At 34.6% G+C, this 13032-nt stretch overlaps 1 protein-coding gene across 20 annotated transcripts; it reads right to left on the bottom strand.

Moving 5' to 3' along the window:
• Window positions 1–1966: 1966 nt before the first annotated feature.
• LOC140890648 (uncharacterized) lies at window positions 1967–9433 on the bottom strand. Of its 20 annotated transcripts, none has more exons than XR_012152231.1 (11): window positions 6854–9433; window positions 6691–6759; window positions 6115–6441; window positions 5402–5709; window positions 5115–5186; window positions 4417–4854; window positions 3785–3853; window positions 3506–3573; window positions 3177–3241; window positions 3015–3069; window positions 1967–2383 (listed from the first exon to the last, which is right to left on the bottom strand). XR_012152231.1 is itself a non-coding variant. In XM_073298590.1 (10 exons), the coding sequence occupies exons 8-10, from the start codon at window positions 3216–3218 to the stop codon at window positions 2072–2074; spliced, it is 288 nt and encodes a 95-aa protein (XP_073154691.1). In that variant the 5' UTR covers window positions 3219–3241; window positions 3506–3573; window positions 4417–4854; window positions 5115–5186; window positions 5402–5709; window positions 6115–6441; window positions 6691–6759; window positions 6854–9433; the 3' UTR covers window positions 1974–2071. The 20 variants fall into 20 exon arrangements, 6 of the variants coding, with proteins under 6 accessions (XP_073154691.1, XP_073154690.1, XP_073154689.1 ...); XR_012152230.1 differs by having other exon boundaries at window positions 1967–2265; window positions 3015–3066; XR_012152234.1 differs by having other exon boundaries at window positions 3511–3573.
• Between the last annotated feature and the right edge of the window lie 3599 nt (window positions 9434–13032).

The raw sequence follows: 13032 nt of genomic DNA, 5'->3' as shown, positions 1-13032 counted from the left end.
TTCTTCAAAACATGCCGAGATAACAAAATACTTACATAAAATCGAAGGCCTCGTCGCAAGTATTCCAGAACATCTTTCGGAATCGAAATCGGACGAGCGGAACAAAAGTTACGGCGATTTGAACAAATCGAATTCAAAGGAAAAGAAAGAGCTCTCGGCTCTCTGTTCAGAAATCTTCAATTTTTCTGAAGGACATCTGATTTCTCCACGTGCACATGCTGATAATCTTAATCTAAATCGGATATGTATTGCATAATTGCAATTTAGTCCCTCAAGTCTTCATTAATTTCAATTCAGTCCTCGGCCTTCATTTTAATTCAATTTCAATCAAAAATAATTTAAGAATATTAGAATTAAAATCGAAACTCTAAATATTCCCAAATTAAATATACTCGGATTAAAATAAATTAAATTCGGATTAATTAAATAATCCCAGCCGTTTGCACTTTAGCCCTTGCAACTTCGATATTTGCAAATCAGTCTCTGATCGGGTTGTATCTTCAAAATTAATAGTCGTTAATTCCTAAAACATGGAATTTAATCTTAAATTCCATAAATATTCAAATCGAATATTTATTCTTTTAATTTAAGAATTCTCGGAATTTAATTCTCAAAATTCATAAATTCTCAAATTAAATATTTTCGGCTCGTAAATTAAATCTATAATTTCTTTCACTTCTCAAATCGATATTAACCCATAATATGGAATTTAATTCTCAAATTCCATAATTAATAATTTAATATTTTTGGGCCTTACAAGGACCTCGGCCACCCCTTAGACTCGCACGACCTTTGAGACCGACCCCTCGATTCCAAACTAAATTCCCAGCTTGACCAGCCCCTGTCCTAAGCAAATTTCCCAGCTCGAAGCAACCCTGTCCCTAGCCCATTCCCCAGTTCGAAGAAGCCCTGCCCCAAGGCCATTTATCAGTTCAAATCGGTCCCTGCCTAATCCAAATCCCAGCTCGAAACCAACCTCTTTCAACACCCAAGCACCCAACCTACAATCCATTTGCCTCAACCTATGCTAGCCCTTTTCAACCAACCTAGGTGCTACCTGAAAGAGTGGATGCCCTGCTAGCCAACTTTTGGCTGAGGGATTTCATGACTCTTTTTGTAAACAATTTTTTTAAAAAGTAATTTACACTCTTATTTGGCATTTACTTTATTTTTTGTCATATTGTTATGTTGTGACGTATTATACGATGTTTAGATAAAGACCTTGAATATACTAGAGTATATGTAAGATGTGATAGTGAATATGGATGACTATCATGAAACACATCTTATAATCACTGTATATTCTAAATATGTTCCTAGTCAATTGAGCCGTCCACAATAAGGATAAGGATCGCTCGATATTGAGAATAGCATTTGCAATGCCGAGTACCATGTTTTATTGGTATGGAACATGGAGATGTTCAAAGCATGCAAATGGATATTCATTGGATGGATGATCGAACTACCTTATTCGGACTTTCCAAGTGTTTTTCACTAATTGAGTGGATAAGTCTGTGGTTTTGGTTGTACACCATTAGTCCTTACTACTTGAAACAACATGGCACTACAAGAAAAACGCAAAAAGACAACGGATTTTATCCGTTGTCGTAGAAGGTGAAAAACTGTTGTAACTGATGGTGTTGTTAAAAACACGCTCAATGACAACGGATAAAATCCGTTGTCTTTTACCACAAAGACAACGGATTTTTCCTACGACAACGGATAAAATCTGTTGTCTTTGAGGTCAAAGACAACGGATTTTATCCGTTGTCTTTGAAATCAAAGACAACGGATAAAATCCGTTGTCGTTGAGCGTGCTTTTAACAACACCATCAATTACAATATTTTTTCACCCACTACGACAACGGATAAAATCCGTTGTCGTTTTCCATATAAAAAACAAAACAAAATTACAAATAATATACAAATTTCAATATTATAAATAAATCAAAATTTAAAATTTCAAAAATAAAATTTAATATACAATTTTTTAGTATTACAAATCATTCGAAATTAAATTATAATGCAATGCACACTACAGAAAAATACAAAAAAAGTTCAAATCAAATGATTAACGGAAGCCGATAACACTTTCTGACTTCAGAATCTGGGAAAAATCGGACAGAGAGACTAGACGAAGATGTCCCTCCAGAAAAACCACACTTGTACAGTTTTCACTAGCTACATAATCCACATCCGGTGCCCATGAAATTTTAGAAGAATCGATGTAATTCATCGTTTCACCATATGATAAACTCAAGAAACCTGTCCCATTGAAAAAACAAAAATCCTAAATTATAAGAGCACATGACTAAATTATTTCAGGACTTGCAACCAGTTTCTATCTTATCTCTTTCATGTTCTCTACTCTGTTCTCTTATACCTGAGTATAATTCAACATATAACGGTAAATTTCAATGGCCAGCAAAAACAAAAGACACGAAATCCCAAAAAAGAAACAGTAAAAGCAAAAGATCATATAATTAGGTATCAACTTCCATGAGTGATGAAAGAATGAGCAGTGTCATCATTATATTACAGAGAAGAGAAAAGCAATTGAACATATGGATGTCCACAGCCAAAAACCATTACAATAGCGGTAAAAAACTATAGATGATATGCATCAAAGTCAATCCTGGGTGCATCCTCCACCCTTCCTATTATAACAATTATCAAGCAGCCAAAATCATGGCTTTCGTTAGGAGAAGATGAAATATATATAACAACCTACTTGCCAATGAAAGTAAAAAAGTAATCAGATTCCAGTATTCTACAGGGCAAGGGTTTGCAGTTTATCAACATGATAGGGATCCAATGCATCGAGGGTCTATACATAGTTGGGAAAACTATAAAGACCTTATTACCTTAGAGAGAGGGATAAAAATGAACAAGCAGCAGAATCATCTTAAAGTTTGCAAAATAAACATAGAAGGGAAAAACATGAAAGGAATGATATAGTGCTGTCACGAGAATCTGTAATCAAACCAAACCAAATACAGGGGAAAATGATTTACCTGCATCTTTGTAAGCAATCCTTTCTTCTCTTCCTCTAGTTATCTGATCTAGCTTCTAGGAAATTAGAGATGAAGGTATAATAGAACAGAATCATGTTAAAAATTTAAAAACAACAATATCAGGCTCAAAAATAAAATATCAATCATTATAGATGTGCATACCTGTGCAGCTTGATTTTTTGAGAGCTCTTCACCTGAAGTCATGTATCATAGCATGGCGTCTGTCTCTGACAGCAGTAGCATAGCAATAAGAATGCGAAATTTATTCGGGAAATTTGCAACTTTTAAAAAGCACGATTTGACCCCGTAGTTTCTTGGATTCAGAACATAATAGATCAGATTTCATGAGATCTTGGGCTAACATCCAGGGAAGTTTCCGGTTTGTTTCCGTCGGAGTTAGAGCGGTGATGGCGGCTGATTGGCACTGGTCGGTAGTGAAAAATAATAATAATACAGCAACTATACTAACAAAGATTTTAAAGAAAATAAACCTTACTCCTTCAAGTGGACTCGAACTAAGCTCCATGGCAAGGTCATAGCAACGAAGATTGTTATTAATCTGTCATTGTCAAAATCTATCAGAAGAAGACAATCATAAAACAAAAAAATCAACATTTAGTTGTTGCTGCAGCAAGCTGAATCACAATTATGAAGTGTCATAGACACCCGTTTCATTCAGAGTATAACCGCATATACATGTTTGCACGGCCCTAACGAATAACTCCAAATACTCACAAAATTATATATGTGTATGCGATGTTCATAAATACCTCGTGGAGGCGATAAAATTGGCAGGAAGAGAATCGAAAAACTCTGGACAATAATGAGAGGCAACAAATCTACCAAGAAGATATAAAGGAACAAAATGATATCACACAAATCATTCATGGAATGAGCTTTCACCAAGTTATTAAAAACTTTTGAATATAAATTTCTTGTGAAACACTGAAGAAACATGCTAGCTGAAGTTAAATTTTCAAGAAAACATCAAACACAATCCATAAGAGTTTCCAAAAGGGCATATCATACAGATTGAATAGTCTTATTATAACTCGTACGATAATTGTCGTATATGACCGAAATTCTGAAAATAAGGAAGTATCTTCAAATTCATGAAATGTAATCCCAAAAAGAAAATTATTTGCAAGCTCAAAGCCAGATATTGTCCATCGTACATAACAAATACCCAAACTTGTCAATATTTAATCAAAGTGGTAAATACGTACATTCGAGATCAACCAAAATAACAACTTTCAAATACAAAAACCGGAAAAGAAGAGAATGAAAACGAAAAAAAAATAGAAAAAACAATTGAGACCCAAAATCTCGAGCAAAACAATGCATCTGCACATAATCTATTTCAGGTTCGTTCATATGAGGTCTAAGACAGAAGGAAAAGTACTATATAATATAATGAGGCCATAGCTTTAATGGAAGGCTTTGAGCACACAGGAACAGACAGGCAAATCAACCTCGGCACCGCACATGCTGCTCGCCCCTCAGCCACGGCCTGGAAACCATTCCCGACAACAGCATCACTCATATCCTGCAAGATATATTTTTATTTCCAAACCAGGCATGAGATTTGATATTCATTTTTCCAAGCCCAATGCAAACTCCCTTGCTGCTTTACTGAATCTTTAACTAAGATTTGACAGATGCATCAGATGCCAACCTGTTCACAAAAGAAAAACACGATTTAACAAAACTACTGAGGTGCTGTAACATTGGAAACTAGAACCAGAGCTTCATCGGCAAAAAGAACAAACAAAATTGCTTGGGTGTCCAGTGTACTCCGCCATTTGATCAAGCCTTACATAGAGCAGCTCTTACGTCTTAGCTTAGAACCCAAGATAAACATGGAGGAGTAAAAAAACATGGAAATCAGCTGGAATCAAAGCAATAAAAATGAGGGCAAACAGAATATTTATACATATACATTTGCCTCAAGCACTACTTATGGAAAGCCCACATAGCAACATCCTTCTAAACTAAAACTCGAACAGAATTCATCTGTTGTCTATTACCATATTTGTTGTAGTGATGTGTATGGATAGACTGACCAATCAAAATATGGTGAAAAGACAAATGATTTATCACCTGTTGGCTGAAGATGCAAATATGGGAGATGCTACATGGAGTCCCACCATGGAAGCAGATGATAACTCCATCCTGATAATCAGTCAAGTTAAATTCACCCAGAATAATTCTGGGTAAGAAAATAAGACAACATAAATATTACATAAAGCATAAGAACTTTTCAGTAGGGTTCCTTCCAGTTATTGAAACATTGGTAATTTGTTATCTAATAACATGGTTTATTATTTGGATTTTAGCCACATCAATTTGTGTCGTAAGAACTATTAAAAGGTGTGAATTCTGTATACCTGGACACATAATAGGGCACGTTCCAACTAAGGTGGGAAACTCTTGAAGGCCACCGTCATCCTTAATGGCATTATTATCCACATTTTCCCATTTTCTAGTGGTTGCTTTTTCGGTAAAGGTATTCCTCGAGCTATTAGGATTTGGGTGTGAAGTTTTGGAATTTGTAAAGGGTTTGTTGGCAGAATTAGAAAAAGAAGAAGAAAAGTTTTGTGCTTTGACTTGCTGGCGGGGTTGAGGATTCCTTTCATCCATGATTGAAAGCTTGCCTTCGGAATATATTTTTTCAACAACTTGTAGTCGTCTACCTCTGCAACAACCATAGCACAGACTTTAGAATCCTGGTTTTCTGTACGAGATGCTCGAGCTGCCATTAGCACGACAGTATTTGCATCAACGCCTTTTGCAAAAACGAGTAAATTAACAAGAAATGCTCAACTTTTTTGTCTTGATCTTCACATCAATATTCCAATAAAAATGACTAAAACATGGATAAAAACATGCAAATCATATGATCATAGTTATATTTGACCGATCTATGTATAATTAATTATTCACATATAGAAACTTAAATATATGTATCTTAGATAAATATGCACATCACAAAGTAGAAAACAACACATCAGCCAATGTTCAAGAACGATTCAAAATAATGGAGTAAAAGATACATAGAACCAAAGTATAGCACTAGTTAGCTAGCAACTAATTAACTTACATTTTTTTACGGAATGTCTGAACTCAATTTCTTTGTGTTTTTCTGGGCTCTCTCCCTATAGAAGTCAATCCACATATGCAGAACACACAAAATGTTGACCCCAATTCCTGATCCTATGACGAAAATCCAAGAAATCCAAGCCCAAGCAGGTAACACGCCATCACCTAAACCACTGGTGAAAAACAATCCTATCTTTTACGCCCGCAGTGGTCCAATAATCCCCCTCACCACACTGTAGCATGCATAAAAAAACGGTGACACGAACTCAAGCACAGCAGCAGCCTTGGTCGATTTGTTCTTGCGAAATCTAGCTAGGCTCCAGGTGTTCTGGCACGTAGTTGTAGCATCAGCAAGAAGCAACATCCCAAGAATCACGTGTAACAACCAGATCAATAAAATCGTACTAAAAAAAAATAAAAAACTCTAAGTATGAATCAAATAGAGAAATAAAAAAGCTCATTACTCATTTGCTAAATATTAAAAATATTAAAATACTTTGAAAACAAAATATACTAAATATTTTGCAAGGTATCAAGCAAATCTTCAGGAAAACCGTTCAAACAAAACTTATAATACCAAAAGTCAAAGCTAAAGAAGGCTGGAACGGAACAGCAGCCATACTCGCCGGATCGTGATTCATACGGGCTGCAAGAACACAACTACAGATTAGATAATTTCTTAAATTTTGAATCCACGCTAGAACATCAAGAATCGACAGAAAATTGGCGTTGAAACTCACCGGAGAAGAAGTGCACAGAAGCAAGTCGCAGCAACACTTCGGTCGCACGAAAAAAGGGCTCGAATCAGTTGATCTACGGCTCAAAATGAATATTATGTTGTGGGGAACAAAACCCCAAAACGGTTTTTTATGATTCAAGAGAAAGGACGGAGATTCGACGGCAAGAATGGGCGGCTAAGGTTGAGAGATGAAAAAAGAATCGCGATACAGAGAAGACTTGAAATGGAATAAGTGGTGCACGTACAAGCAAAGGAAAATAATATCATTTATAAAAAATGAAAAATAAAAATAAAAATATCAAAGACAACGGATTATTAGATATCGTTGTCTTAGCTTCAAAAAAATCCGCTAAAAGACAACGGTTTTTAAAAACCGTTGTCTTTGAACTTAAAAAAATGCACAAAGACAACGTTTGTCAATAACCGTTGTTGTAGCTCCAAAAAAACCCGCTAATAGACAACGTTTTTTAAAAACCGTTGTCTATGATTAAAAAAATGCTCAAAAGACAATAGTTTTAGTAAAAACCATTGTTAAAGAGTACAAGACAATGGTTTTGACACAAAACCGTTGTCTTTTGAGCGTTGTTGAATTAACATTTTCTTGTAGTGTGGAGACTCTATATGCTAGTACTGTATTTTGACTCGTTTACCAACTCCATGAGGGTCATCAGGTGTCAAGATTGGGTTCAGTTACGACACATATAGGATTCAATGTTTTGTTGTCAAGAATTCACCACACGCTTGCGAGCGTGGATATCCTATGCGATCTTAGGAGATATAAGTGTGACAAATCTCTGGCCAGAGTACATGATGTACTTTAGGTTAACTGGTTTCCTAGTTGCACATGCGATGTCACTATTTGATCTTCAAGATGTATTGCATGGTTATCGAATCTTGAACAACTTTTGATATACCAATAGTTGTTGATTCGATCGGGATATATGGATGAAGGGACCGTACTGTACGCTAACCAAAACCCACTGGTTCTTGCAGGCACTATCAGTGATACCTAGGAAATCGTGGGGCGATGTTGCTAGGCGATCTTACCAGGATTTAATGGGCAAGTCGAAAATTGTTGTTCCGAGTCACAAGGAGTTGTGAGCCCACGGCTAGCTGTATTCCTGAACCATTGAGGGTCACACAAGTAATGGATTTCTAATCCCCGTTGAGATAATTAAATTTAATGAGTTAAATTTAGAGAACGAGAAGTAGGACTTCTTATTGATGAATAGAGGGAGTGAGATTTTTTAAAATGAATAGGGATGCCATTTTTGGAAACCACTGAATTCAGATTCAGAAAATTTTTCTTGACTTTAAAATATGCAGAAAAGGTTTCTGTACACATTGGTAAAATTGGTTTATCAATTAGAGTCACGATGAATTTTATATTAATTTCTGAACATACGGTCTTTGCTTGTCAGGCTTGAACTTATGACTAATGGGTCCTAAGCTGTTAGCAACCCGTATTATAAATAATTTATTCTAGTACAGAAATTACAACACAACACTTCAAAAAATTCGAAAAACCTAAAGAATTTCTCTCTAGGGTTGGCCGACCTCTGTCTCCCATTCTCGAAAATTCAGTCTGCAATTTTCAAAAATTACAGTCTGACTTAACAGATCAGATCTATTAATCTCTTCGTAGAAACTTTTGATAGACTTTCTAGTGCAGTCTATCAGAGGGTTTAGATTTCTGTTCGTGGACCTGATTCAGGAGTTCATTGAGGCATCTGTTCCTGGGATATACAAGAAGAGCAGATTTATCTGTTGGAGTCCATAACCTCAAGTTGAGACTTGAGAGGTAAAATTTAAATCTTGTTTTATTTCACTTAATTTTGTTAATCGTAAGGATCTGGCACCAAATGATCTGGAATCGTTCCAGATCTGAAAATAAAAATTATAAACTTCCATTGCCATGGGTATCAGATCAGTCAGATCCGAGAACGTGTTCCAACACTACCATGTGAGCTAAGTTCTCACCCATGGTAGCCCCTATATCACCATCCAATCAATGAACAAAACTCAAGCAAAGCATATCCAAGCACACGGCAGGAGAAAATCTCAAAATGAGGAGTTTCTATGCATAACAGGGACATCTACTCAACTTTAGCCAACATAGGTTAAATGACATGAAACGACACACAACAAGTACAATACGCCAAATGAGTAATGAAGTTTCGAATCGGCAAATCTCAAAAGAGCAGGGCTCAAACGTGCCATCAAAAACAATATCAGAAAAGGATCGTACAGCTACTATAAATCCAGACAAAGCTCGAATGCAATCAAAGGAACATAAACACATCATAATAATCTACTTGGTGGCCAAAAAGCCCATAAATCTTGCCTTAATCACAGAAATCAGAAAAGAAAGGGGAGGGGAGGGGAAGCTCGGCGAGCTGTGACCGAGACCGAGCTATTCCAGAATGAGCTCGAACAATGAGCTCAGGGGTAGGCCACGCCGGAAAGAAAGATGGAGCTGCTGCGGCCGAGACATTGAAGGGAATGGAAGGAGAAATCTGATGAGGCCGATCGTGAGTGAGGGAAATGGAAATGGAGAGGAGTCTGCTATCCGAATGGCTTGGAGAAGGGGAAATTATAAGTGGGCCGATATTGTGCCTGAAAATTCTTTTAATGGCCGATCCAATTTGGTTTAGCATAATCCTTCACGGGCCGGGTCAAAACATATGATTAAGCGGGTGGAAAACATAATACAAAAAATATAATATGTAGTATTTTATAAGTGTTAGGCTCAAATTCCCCGTAAACATTCATAGTTTGGAAATTCAAGAATTAAATACTTAAATTCTATTTACCCGGTTTAAAAATGCTAATTTTCAATACTTAAACATTTTGATGTTACAACGATAAATAAAATATTTAAATAATAAACAGAGCGATTAAAATAATTTAAACAAACTTGACGAACGATTAAAAGTCATTTAAATAAATACACAAGCGGAATAAAACCTTTAAAATGACTCGGGCAATTAAAAACTTTTAATTAGATAAGCTACATATTTAAAATAATTTAAGGCGGCTAATCGCTAAACTTAAGTTATTTAAAATAAATAAATTGGGCAATCAAAATATTTAAATAAATAAGTTTAATAGTTAAAATCATTTAAATAACTATCCAATAAGCTCAAGTAATTTTAAATAAGTAAACGAAATAGTTAATTTCATTTAAATGAATAAACTAAATAATTAACATCATTTATATAATCATGCTTAAGCCTTTAAAATATTTAAAACCAATAAGTAGTATAATAAAATAATTTAAATGAGTAAACCTAAAAAATTAAAAAATTAATTTAATAGTTAGTAAAATAAATTCCTTTAAATAAATAATTAATATTTTATTAACACGTAATTCAAATAAAGAATTTAAATCAATTAATTATAAAAATAATAATCCTAATATTTATTAAATTTATTGCATGCGATTTAGTAGATTATAATTTTAGGTGCTACAATTTTTTTTCCCCCTTAAATGGAATTTCGTCCTCGAAATTCAACACTTATTGAACTAGGTTCGGATTCAAACAATCATATCAACACTAAATCTTATTACCTTGCACCCAACATGAGTTGACGCTAATTAGCTTTCGATGCGCACTCTTGATGCTTACTGATAGCTATATCATCAAAGATCTGACTAACTCTTACTGAAATATAAAATTAAAAATTCTTAATTGTTCCTAAGTGGGCTTATCCTCGATGAAATTTTATCACTTCTCAAATTTACAACCTAAAAACGTCATCATAACGCAACCGATAAGTTCTACAACCTACTAATCCTTAGATCTTTAAGTTATTGCACATCTTATATATTGATAACCTTATACCCTACGTCGGAATTTCAAGCAATAAAGTCCCTAAAATCGATAAATAATTAATGTCGATCTCGATAATAAATTAAAAGCTTCCTCACAACGAGACTACGCTTAATGTCTATTTACTAATTAAGCTTAACACATATAATATAGAATTGAGCTCTTAAGAAATTCACAAGTCTTCGGAATACTTAGCAACTAAACACTAAACTTTTTTAAATAGGATAGCTAAGGGACTATACAATTCTACATCATTAGACCTCAAGGTATGAGATGGATCTGACTCATACTTCTACAACATCGACACATGAAACCCATCATGTATCACTAACAACTCCGCTCCAGGCCCAAATGGTAAAGAAAATTACTAATCTCCTCAACAATCGCCTATAGAACGTCAAAACGAGTTAATATACCTTTTTACCCAAATCAATAATATTACTGAATGATGACACCTTCCAGAACAACTTAATAACCATCTGAAGTTCCAAAGGCCTACGCCACTTATTAGCAATGATTTTCTTAATGATCCTGGACTATGGTCAATCCCTTATTAGCTACTATAACTCACAACGCTTCTAAGGATGCTTAAAATTCTATTAAGCAATGACTCTAGTTTAGTTATCGTCCAAATGGAGCAAATAAATCTCCTCTACTTAGGATTGATTGACTCATTCCTATAAATAAATCTAATATAATCCTTGATAAGAAAAAATAAACATAAAATGTTGTTCGGTTCCAAGATATTATCTGATAACACAAAGAATCCAAATGGACAACTAAACAGATCTCAATTATTCATTCACCAAATCAAACTTTCTTCTCTTTGGCATTCTTGGTTCTACCAAAAGTTAAATTCTTAGTTAAAATTTTCCAACAAATTTATCCACCTTTCTCTATCTCAAACGCAACGACTAAGAAATCCTTATTTATACTCTTGAAGCCAAAACTTACCCTGAGCCATTAACTGTTTATGGAATTTGATTGTCCCTAAGTATCAAATAATTCTTACATATCACCTGAGGACATATCTCCAACCTCTAGCTCAACTCAACAGCAAGTCTGAAAAATCCAAAAATTCCCAAATTATTATATGGTACAACCTGAATTCATATTTCAAGAACTTGGTATACAATTTGGACACCTCAAAGAGTTTGTAATCCGATTGTAAATTCTTTCTAATTGTTCCTCCAGTACCTTAGAATTTCATCGGTAAGTAAATATACAGCTTATCCAAAAAACTTCCTAAATATTACATTCAATTAATTCACTAACTCGCAGTCTTCTCGCTAGAATTAAATATAATTAGTAGTCATCATTCCTCAGAGTACAACGATAACTTAGGGTTTATCTAGTACTAATACTAAATTCCAATAGTCTAAACACTTACTAAACGGTTACGGGTCAATTCTCTACACAATAAATCGAAATGATAATTGAAATTATGATCCACCCAAATACTCATCATGATAGATCATGAAAGGAAACAAAAATACAAGTAATGCTGCTCAATACGAAATGAAATAGTGCAAGCATTACCAGCAAACAGACTACAGATGAAAATTTGGATAAGTGAAAATAACTCATTCATAATTCAATTCTAGAAGGTGAGTGATTAATAATGTAGGCTCTAAGAACAAAGAATATAAGTCAACAATATATCAAATCTCGGGATCACTCATCCATGGGTAATGACATCATGCCCGAACAATCAAAGCACAATCAAGGCAATCAGCGTGACTTCAGTCGATAGAAGTCCACACAAGTCAATAATCAGGTAAAACAATGGTCCTAAGCCATATTCAGATGTCAAACACAACATAGGTAAATCACCAAAAAGGAAATACAAGGTGAATCTTACTCACATCAACATGTGGCTCTAAAACCGAAGAAAAAATTTTAAGAAGTGTGAAATATAAACAAGATTTTATTAGGAAGTTTACCCAAGATCAAAATAGCAGAATACAACGTTGATTGATGTCATACAATTCCATAAATGCACAAAGAAAGTGCAATGAGGCTTTGGATATTCGAAAGCATATATTGCAATGCATACAAGCACAAAAGGAGAAAAAGGAAGTAATGATCGTAATAATAGTTCATATAATCAAAAGACTCATTAGTAACCGATTCACTATTATCCAAAATACAAATTTGTCACCTGAACAAAAATATAACTTAGGCTATTCATAATATAATACAAAACATGCATCCCAGGTCTTCGAACGAGTTTTGATTCAATAACTTAACTGTTAGAACACACGCCTATCAATTTCTAAACAATCTATGCACTTAGTAGTATCCGATTAAATCCAATATAAGAAAATAACTTATAATAGTACACACA

Source organism: Henckelia pumila, chromosome 3 (genome assembly GCF_033568475.1).
Source record: "Henckelia pumila isolate YLH828 chromosome 3, ASM3356847v2, whole genome shotgun sequence".
NCBI classification, from domain to species: Eukaryota; Viridiplantae; Streptophyta; class Magnoliopsida; order Lamiales; family Gesneriaceae; genus Henckelia; species Henckelia pumila.
This window is presented reverse-complemented; position numbering and strand designations above follow the sequence as displayed.